Below are 10836 nucleotides of genomic sequence, written 5' to 3' on the forward strand. Positions count from 1 at the left end.
CAATATGAATAAAAATGCTTCAAATCACTGATAATTAAAGAAATGCAAAGGAAATACCTGTAAGATTCTACTTTACATCATCAGATTGGCAAAGATGACAACAAAAGAAAATGACAAGTGCGGGAGGGGTTAAGGGAAAATAGGAAAACTAATCCACAGCTGAATGAAGTCATGAATCAGTCTAGCCATTATGAAAAATAGTCTGGAATAATGTCCCAAAAATCACTGAAATTCCCTAAAATGACTCCTCCACCCCCACCTCAACCACACACAAAGATGGTCACACCCTTGATTTTGCCATCACTCACAAATGCACCGCTTCCAACTTCAAGAATTCCCAAATCCCCATATTTGACCATAATCTGTTGGCTCTCCACCTCTCTTTTTGCTTTCCTTTACCCTCCAATCAGTTCTCTCCCGTGCCTTCTAGCCTGTACTAGTCACTCTCTCCTCTTTTCCCCATCCTGACCCCTTAGTAAATCAGGTCAATTCTACACTGTTCTCTTCTTGATCCCTGGTCCCTTTATCATATTCCTGATTGTGCCAGGCCAAGAGTCAACCCTGGATGACTCCTACCATTCGTCACCTTCACTTCTACACACATGCTGCTCAACACAGGTGGATCACAGAACCATTCTGATGGTTCACCCTTGTCTCATATGAAGAAGCAATCTCACTCTTTTTTTTAATTTTAATTTTCAAATTATCTCCATCCCTCATCCCCTCCCCCACTCACTGAAGAAGAAAGAAATACAATACCTATTACACATATAAAGTCATGAAAAACATGTTTCTACATTAGCCAAGGTGAGGAGGGAAAAAAGGCAAGAAAAATAAACAGGAAAAAAATATGCTTCAGTGTGTACTCAGAGTCCATCAGTTCTATGTCTACCTAGAGGTGGGTAGAATTTTTCATCATCAGTCCTTTGGAACTGTCACGGATCACTGTACTGGTCAGAATTACTAAGTTTTCACAGCTGATTATTACCATATTGCTATTACTGTGTCCACTGTTGTCTTTATTCTACTCACTTTACTCTGCATCAGTTCATACAAGAATTCCCAGGTTTTTTCTGAAACCATTACCACCATCATTTCTTACAACATAACAGTACTCCATCACAACCATGTACCATACCTTATTTAGCCGTTCCCCAATTGATGGGCATCCCCTCAGTTTCCAGTCCTCTGGGCAGTCTTATTCCTTACCAAGCCCTCAGGATCAAGTACAAAAACCTGCCTGGTATTCAAAGGCCATCATAAATTAGGCACCCCTGGACCTCCATACCTTTCCAGGTTTCTTACTCGCCATCATATTATACTCTTTTTGATCCAGAGACACTGGTCTCCTTGTTGGTCTACGAACAAGACACTCCATCTCTCAGCTGCCAGCATTTTTTTTAGCTGTCCCCCATTCCTGGAAAGGTTAGCTAGGTGGTGCAGAGACTAGCTAGGCCTGGAATCAAGAAAACTCATCTTTCTGAGTTCAAATGCAGCCTCACACATTTACTAGCTGTGTGACCCTAGGCAAGTCACTTAACCCTGTTTGCCTGTTTCCTCATCTGAAAAATGAGCTGAAAAAGGAAATGGCAAACCACTTCACTATCTTTGCCAAGAAAATCCCAAATGGAGTCATGAATAGATGGACACAAATGAAACAACACATAAACAACAATATGACTGGAATATTCTCCCTCCTTATCTCTGCCTCCTGGTTTCCCTGGCTTCCTTCCCACAAGTCTTTCCCAGCCCCTCTTAATTTTAGTGCCTTCCCTCCCAATTTTCTATTTATCCTGCACACAGCTTATTTGTACGTAGTCATCTGCCTGTTGTCTCCTCTGTTCGATTGGGAGCTCCTTGAGGAGAACTGTCTTTTATCTCCTTTTCGTATTTCCAGTGCTTAGCACAGTACCTGGCACATAGGAGGCACTTAAATACATGCCTACCGCCTAAGCATATGCCCTAAAGGGACCAAAAAGGGAAAGAATCCATGCATATAAAAATATTTAGGATCTTTTGGGAGTGGCAAAGAAGTAGAAACTAAGGAGATGTCCATGAATTAGGGATTAGCTAAACAAAATGTCATAGAATATTACGGAGCCATTATTGTGCCAAATGATGGAAAGGATGGTTTCAGAAAAATCTGTAAAGACTTATCTGAACTAACAGAGAGTGAAGTGAACAGAACCAGAGGAATTTTGTACAGCAACAACAATGTAAAGAAAAAACAATTTTACAAGACTTAAAAACTCTGGTCAATGTAATAACCAGCTACGATTCCAAACTACTGATGATGAAGTGTGCTACCCACCTCCTGAGAGAGAAGTGATGGACTTAAGGATATAATACACATTTCTGCATATGACTAGTACTTTTCAACCTAGCAGCATTGAGCTTTGTTTCTTAAACATGACACTCATACCTCAGAGGTTCCCAACTTATTTGGCCTACTGCTCCCCCCTTTTAAAAAAAATTACGCAGCACCCTCCTGCAAATGTATTTTCTTTAACCTTTTAGTGGTTTTATAAAATCTGGCTCATTTCAAAAGATATGAAATTTTTTTTAAATGACATATCTTAAAAGTAATAATTTATCATAAATTTGTGGGGTTTTCCTGCATTGAAATTTTGATGACTTATCCATGCATCATGTAACCGTATAGTATCATATTGTAAACAAGTCACTACACACACATATTTCTGCCAATGGCATGCCGGACTTCCCAACTATGCACAACATGCTTGCTTGCCAACACTTGCTTGTTAAGAGCTGTCAGAGGACTTGACCACTGATCAGTTATAACATTTCGTGTGTTTATTTGGAAAACAATGTAATCACTATTATTTTTAACTGTTACACAATTTTCTTCTCTTCTCTTCCTTCCTTATGCTTCCACCACCTCCTTATTTTTATTCAACACGCCCCAATTGCAGCCAAGGCTACTCCCAACACTCTGGAGTGTTCCACAGCCTCCCAAGGGGCTATACCTTTGTGTTCAAACCCCAGACTGTCCCCTGTACATGGACTCTTCCCCTTCTCATCTCTACCTCCTGGCTTCCTTCAAGTCCACCTTTCACAAGAAGCCTTTGTCAATCTATAGTATCTTATCTCTGAGATCAGCCCAAATTTATTCTATGTAAATGTCATGTGTATCTTGTTTGTACATTAGTTGTAGGCATGGTGTCCCCCCCACCATGTGACTGTGAGCTCCTTGAGAGCTGGGACTGTCTTTTGTCTTTCTTTATATTTTTATATCCTCAGGGCTTAGCACAAAGCTAAGCAGACACTTAATAAATGCTTTAGGGGAATTTACTTTATCATTCTATATATCATCAAGTTACAAATGTTTGCTGTTCATTTTAGTGGAGAGAAGGGGAGGGGGAAAGATGTAAGAGGAAGAAGCTGGTTAGGGATAGTGTTTGAAAGAAAGAAAAATGAGAGAACGGAAGGAAAGCCAAGAGGAGTCACTAACAAGCAGGACAGCTCTGAAAGTTACATGATAAATGCATTATGTACTTTTAAAAGCAAGCTCTACATAAGAGATTCACAGTTTGTGTACAATGCCCTATTTCTGTGTTACAATGTATATGGATATGTCCATTTTATTAAGTTCAGAATTATTAAATTTTTTTAAAATAATCTAATCCAGCCCTCTCATTTTACAGCTGTGGGAAAAAGACCCAACAATAATAAGTGACTAGTTCAATGTCACAACAGAAGTAAATGAGAGAAGCAGGACGAGAACTGCATTCTCTGACTCTTGGTCTAGCACGTGTTCCAGTACACCACAGTCCCAACTCTAGATACCTACCTGTGTGATTTAAATCCAGGTGAAGCTGCTGTGACTATTGCAAATCACTAGCTTGAGGCATCAAATGGTCAACCAGAGCCTTTCTCATTGTGAGTCTAGGGTTCCCAGTCTCCTAAGTTCCTTCAAATGCAATTCTAGTGAACAAATCTAAGAAAAAGCCAGTGAGTCATTTTTCCAATCCAGGTCAGCACAAGGAGACAGAGGTCTGTGGATACTGAAGATGGGATCTGGTCACCCCCAAACCCATACCAAGGCACCCCCAGACATACATACAAGAGTACTTTGAACATCAAGGTTACATAGGGAGTCAAATTAGACAAGGCCTGGGAGAAGTTCTGTTATGCCTTCATGGTCTTAAGAGAAGAATGGAAAAAAAAGAAGAGGAATACACTACATGAGAGGAAGGAAATTTGTTAGGGGAAAATCATCCCAAGTGACCAGAGTATACAATCCATACAAACAAGCAGGAGAGAATAAAGGCAGCAGGTGACACTTGAATCTTTCTCTCATATGAACTGGTCAAAGGAGGGAAGAATACACATACACATAAAGAATTGGGTACAGAAACACATTTCACTCAGTGGGGAAATGAGGGCCAGGGACAAAGAAGGGGAACTAGAATTAGAGGAAAGGTAGATTAAGGGAGGAATTAGTCCTAAAAACAAATTCTAAGAATGTACAAAAAAATATTTACAGCTCTTTTGTAGGTAGAAAGAATGGAAATCCGAGGAGGTACCTATCAAATGGGGAACGGATGGACAAATTATGGTATAGAAATGTGAGGAAATACTGTTGTGGATAGAATAATGAAGGGAATAGTTTCAAAGAAACCTGGGAAGACATACATGAACTGATACACAGTGAAGCAAACACAAAGAAAACAAATTATACAATGACAATAACATGGTAAAGACAAACTACTTTGAGGGAATTAGAAACTCTATTTGGTGTGACGACCATCCATGATTTCAGAAGAATAATAATGAAAAATGTTGCCCACCTCCTGATGGGAAGGTGAAGGACTCAGAGTGAAGAATGAGAGTGCTCTCAATTTGGATGGGAAATTGAGGTAGGCAGATTTTTGCTCACTGAAAAAAATATGTGCATATATAAATAATTTTTTAAGAAGAAATAAGTAATTGACAAAAGAACTTTGATAAAGAAAAGAATAAATCCTCAGAACAGGTGCTATAAGACTGAGTTGGCAACAACTGCAAGAATTAAGGCTAACCACTAAAGGAATTTAGGTGGAATTTTTTAAATAGGGGTGCTGAAGAGGTAGTTGAAGGAACACACCAAAACCAATGGCTATGAGGAGTTTCTAAAATTAGACTCACCAACTGTTTTTGCACAGACACACGATGATTCTGATTTCACTACTCTTCCATTTCCTCTAAGTATGCAACACATTCAAGAAGTATTACTCCCTAGATTACTGATACGGTCAGTCATAAATTCTTCCAACCCACTCTATAAATGAGAAAACTGAGACCTCCAGAGAGCCTAAAGTTACTCAAGAGTCAAGACTCAAACTGCCTCTAAGTGCAGAGCTCCTGCCATGCTTCCTCTTTTTAGCTCTGAGCACCTTTCCTGTAACATCTCCAGGCCTCACCTTAAACACTTAAACAACCTTTCCCTTCTGGTTTGGATAGGCAAAGGCTATATGAAATAGGCCAATAAGTACGATCTATACCAAAGAGAACAGAAATGTCCTTTTTTTAAAACCAATTTGATTATGGAGTAAAGAAATTAAACTTCTGTGAATAATGTGGTACTTTAAAACATCTAAACCCTAAATCTTAGTTCCAAAGGAAAGCAAGCTAGAGAGAAGTTCCAATTCATTTTCATGGATTGAAAAGACATTTCTAGGAATTATTACAATATGCTGATGTCCTTTTCATATCACTTTAATACTTCAATGGATTTATTTCACCAATGGGGATATTCTCTCCAAAGATGCAGATCACAATCTATGTTTTCTAATCCTCTTTGACTCTTGGCCATATCCTCCTATAAACCCTCTATAAGGGAGGTCCACCCAACATGCTGGGGAGCCATCTTTTAGTTTACCTGACATTACACAGATAACAATGACCTATACTGTCGGCTGTGACTTACTCTGTATTAAAAGAAAATCTGCACATGGTAATAATGCTTATACATAAAACCACTTTAAAGCCTGCAAGGCACTTCATATATATTAGTTCATCTGAGCCTCAAAACAACCATGTGAGGTGGGTGCTAGAATCATGATTATACCTATTTTACAGAAAAGAGGCTCACAGAATGGCTAAGTGACTTACCCATATTTCCACAGTTGGGATGAAATCTGAAAATGAGCTCTCTTGACACCAAGCCCCCCCAATACTCTAACCACTGGATAGCACATGCCTCCTCTTTACAATAAAGACAGGATCTGCATGAATCATTTTACTGAGACAGGGAATTCCCAGAAAAATGCTAGAAGCAATCTTGTCTTCAAATTTAAGCTTTAGAGACCTGCTTCTAGTACTAAAGAGGTTTAGTGACTTGCCCAGAGTCTCACAGTCAATAGAATAAAATTATTTATCAAAAAATAAAGCTGTACTCACTACTCATCCTTCTTCCATGAGCCACACAAACAGATCAATGTTGCCTTATGTTCTATTCTGTATCACAATGATCTTTACAGACACACACCACACATATATCACCACTAGACTTTGAGCTCTATACAGACAAGTGCCACATTTTAATGATTTTGGTATCTACATACACATTATAAGTGCTTAATAAATAAAATGAAGGTTAAATTGAATTGACAAAAATATAAGAATTAACATTTATAGTCTTACTTCAATTGCCATGGAAATATCATATCTTACCAGTACCCTAGAATAGACTTTATACAATCCAAAAATCTGGGGTCTCCAAATTTTTTTAATTATGCAAGTCCTAATATACAACTTTCCTTCCTCTTCCTTAAAATATACTTTCTCCTGAAAACTGTTTAAGATTACCAATTATCACTACATCCCACAAATTCTATCCTCATATTCCCAGTAGTCTTCCATATCTGAACAGAAGTAACTGCAACAGCCTCAACTCTGCTCCCAGCACCTCTACAAAGTGCTGAAAAGCTGCATCCTACAAATGCAGGAGGAATGATCAAGGTAATTTCAGTCCCCAAGGATTATCCCATTCAATCCACTCTGGCCAGGTCAAAAAAAAAAAGAGGTAACAGAGGTCCTAAACAAGAGTCAAGAAATCAAAAAATTAAGGATAGCCCATAGTCCTCAGGAAACCCCTTTTTTCCATTTTTAAATATAAATTGAATGGAGGTTTTTCATAAAATATTTTTTAAGGGGGGGGTGGTAAGAGAAGATTGAGCAAATGAGAGAGAAGCCAAAAGTGCTCAAAATCCATTCATCCTGTTACTTTTAGGGAAAGCTGTCCTCAAGAGATAAGGGGTTTGGGGAAATGAGAGAGGAAGTTTAAGAGTTTCTAAGCAATTGTCTCCAAATGAGCCTAAAAAGGACCAGCACACACACAGTGCATTAGAAACTTACAAACCTTTCTTCAATGGAAAAACCCAAGCTCTAGAAAATGAAGCCAGCCTTATTCACCACACACCACCATCATCACCACTACCACCACCACCATCAACTCTATATCCTTTTCCAACCAGAAAGTAGAAGAAACTCATTTTTCTTATCAGATAATCCAGCAAGGTTCAAGGGAAGATGCTGAGACTACGAGTAAAATTCTAAACCTTGAGTGATGGAAGGCACTCTGCTCCTAAGAACATTACCACTTTCACACATTTCTTTGACTTACCATCATCACTTATTTAAAGTAGATTTCATCCAAGGACCTGAAAGCACTAATAGACAACACTAATACTGGTCATTCTTTACAAAAGCAGCACAAGACTTCAACCTCATGACCAGGATTGAAGAAAGAACTTGCTTTCATACATTTGGATCAATTTGTTCTTTATTGTCATATCTCTACATAACAGCAGCAAACCTACATATGGACTTGGATAAAATTTTCAAAATTGTTTATTTACTACTAGGGAAAAAAAGTTTGGGGACTCATCTCTACTACACATAGTAAGCGTTTAATAAATGTTTGCTGAACAGATATATGAATAGCTCTTACTGTCAAAGATAAGCAGTTGGGATATCACTCTTGTAATTAAAGATTCCCTGTTTTCCCCAGGCTGGGAGGACAGAAAAAGGGGAAGAATGTGACTGAAACATGGATTGATACAATCAGTTTCCACTAGAATTTTTTTTCTCCTTGCACACCACTTGTAAGTATCATTAACAGGTGTAAGATACAGGGAGGGAAGAAGGCAAACAGGAAGGGTACATATTGATTAGTAAAAAGTCACCGATTGACTCTTGTGGCACAAGTTGCCTTTACCACACGTAGGCTATCACAATAATCAGGCCATGCACTTTTTTACTGGGACTCCACAAGTCTCAATAAAAGGGATAGACTCTAGGGTTCCCTACATTTTCTTTAAAGTTCAACGTGTCATCTCTCTCCTCCATAGTTTTCCTGTTGCCTACTATCATCCAGACAAGAATCAGAGATTTCTCCAATCTTTAATCAGATCTACTTGCTTTCATGCAATTTAGATAAGAATTTAAAAATATCTTCAGTGTCACAGTCTTAATCACTCTTCAGAAGTTAGCTATTTCTTACAATAACTATTACCATATCACTACTTTATTGACTTAAGCTGGGGTGAACAGTTGAATAACTCACTTTTGACCCTGAAGGATACAGAAGTGTTTTCGGGAGCCCAAGAGTGACTTCATCAAACTGAAAGGGACCTTCTGGACTACCCAGCCCAAACTGTAATGGCTGGGCAAGTGCAGATGCAGCTTTTTCTGCCCTGGAAATGCCACACTGCCTATCTGCAAACACCAGTTTAGGAACTCGTTGACACTGGTAGAGTCTCAAGCTTCAACCCCTCTCACTCCCGATCTCTCGTGGGCTCTGCCCAAGCGGGAACAGGGCACGGACACAAGAACCCCAGGCAGCATCTCCACGACCCCCTCCCCCCACTCCTAGCGTAACTATTCACACCGGAACTACACTTTGCCAGCCACAGGTGCCCCCCCCATGACCTCCCTCCAAACCGAGGGGCGCCCCCACTCGCCGCTCACCTCCTGCGCCCCCTCCCAGATGCCGGGGTCTGTCCCCTCCGGGTGTCCCGGTCCTCGTCCGCCTCTCTCGGGGGTCCAGCCTCCCCTCCCCCCGTCCCGGCTGCGCCTGTGTCCTGCCCTCCCCTGGGGCCCCCTCCCTCACTGTTGCGGCCCCAGGGGCCGCGCGTGCTGCCCCTCACTCACGCTTACTCACCCTCGGGGCGGGGGGTTGCGCTGCGCCGCCCCCCTCCCCACGCCTCCCGTGCCCTCCGCCCAGCTCAGCTCCGCTCCCTCCCCGCCCCTCCCCTCACACGGGCCCCGGCCCTGCCTGCCTCCTCACCGGGCTCCGGCTCCGGCCCGTCCGGGCGGCGCGCTCCCGGGGGCGGGTTCTTCTTAGCGGGGTTTCCCCCGGGGCCCGGGGCGGGGGGAGGGGGCCGGGCCAGGCCGGGCCGGGGAGGGGGGGAGGGGAAGGGGCTGGGGGAAAAGGGGGGAGGGGAAGAAGGGGGAGAAAAGGGGAGAAACCAAACCCGGAAAGGGGAGAAAAGGGGGGGGAAAACCAGAAGGGGAAGAAAGGCCCAGAGTCCGCCCCCTCCCCCCCGCTGCGGCCTGCGCGCTGCGTCACCGCGCTCTGCGTCCTCGTCACCGCGGCCTGCGGTCTGCGCGTCACCGCCGCCTGCGTATCCCTCCCTTCGCTCTCCCTCCTCCGGCCACCATGCTCACACTCGCACACCTGCTCCAGCCTCCGCCGAGCCGACCGCCCTCCCCACCCAGGCGTTGCCTTGGGAACGGTGGGAGGCAGGCGAAACTCCCCAGCTCCACTGTAATAAGCGCTCTGGGGTCTCGGGGACCTCCCAAGGATCCCCGAATCGCCCGCCTGTTGGGCCGCACGTTCATTGCCCCCTCTCCCAGAGCCAAGGTCCAAGTTCTGCCCCCTCCAGACCGATGCTCCCCTGACTTCCTTCAAGTCTCCACCTCCTGGCTTCCCCGGCTCCCTCCCAGCCCCAGCTAACATCCCACCTTCTGAAAGCCTTCCCGGACCTCTGCTCGTTCTAGTGCCTGCTTCCCTTTTCGATTATCTGCCATTTATCCTGTACAGAACTCGTTGGTACGTTAGCTGATGTGTGTCATCTCCCCCATCGAACTGTCAGCTCCTGGAGAACTGCAACTTTCTCTTTGTGCACCCAGTACCTGGCACATAGGCGGCGCTCAGTGAAAGTTTATTGACTAACTCACTTGGACTCAGCTGAAATCCCACCTTCTGTTAAAACCCTTTCCAAGTCCTCCTTCATCTTGGTGCCTCCCCTCTGAGATGACCTCCTGTTTCTCCTGCGTTTGTCATATTCTCACATACTTGGTGTCTCTCCCGTTAGAGCATGAGTTCCTGGGGGGCTGGGGTTGGTGTGTGCCTTTGTGTCCCCAGCTCTCAGTACTGTGCTTGGCGAGTTGTGGGGATTGATAAAAGGTCGTTGACTTGACTTGCTGACTCAGGTCTTCTTGTTTCCCGAGTCCCTCCAAATCCAAAGCCTCTCTCTAGCCAAATGAAGGAATGAAGGTATGAATGAATGAATGAATGAATGAATGAATGAATGAATGAACGAATGAACGAATGAATGGACGAATGAAGGAATGAATGAATGAAGGAATGAATGAATGAAAGAATGAATGAATGGGAGAAATAATAGTACCTGACATTTAGAGAATACTTTAAGTCAACAAGTATTTATTTTTAATTAATTAACTTATTTTTAATTTTCAACATTCACTCCATCAGATTTTGAGTTCCACATTTCCTCCCAATCTCTCTCCTCCCCTCACACAACAAACATTTATTAAGCGTGTGATGGGTAGGGTGTACTAGGCACTGTGCTAAGCGCCAGAGATACC

The 10836-nt window shown here is 42.7% G+C and overlaps 1 protein-coding gene across 17 annotated transcripts in view; it reads right to left on the reverse strand.

Moving 5' to 3' along the window:
- R3HDM2 (R3H domain containing 2) overlaps positions 1-10421 on the reverse strand; it is a 139585-nt gene extending 129164 nt beyond the window's left edge. For 11 of the 17 annotated variants that reach the window (XM_072655134.1, XM_072655130.1, XM_072655127.1 and 8 more), the window contains exon 1: positions 9293-10421. In XM_072655134.1, coding sequence (XP_072511235.1) covers positions 9293-9964 — 672 coding nt within the window. In that variant the 5' untranslated portion in view covers positions 9965-10421. Of the gene's footprint in view, positions 1-3811; positions 3831-8973; positions 9176-9292 lie in introns of those variants that run through there. The other 6 variants (XM_072655149.1, XM_072655139.1, XM_072655158.1 and 3 more) reach the window with 4 other exon arrangements.
- Positions 10422-10836: the final 415 nt, after the last annotated feature.

Source organism: Notamacropus eugenii, chromosome 3 (assembly GCF_028372415.1).
Source record: "Notamacropus eugenii isolate mMacEug1 chromosome 3, mMacEug1.pri_v2, whole genome shotgun sequence".
Taxonomy (NCBI): Eukaryota; Metazoa; Chordata; class Mammalia; order Diprotodontia; family Macropodidae; genus Notamacropus; species Notamacropus eugenii.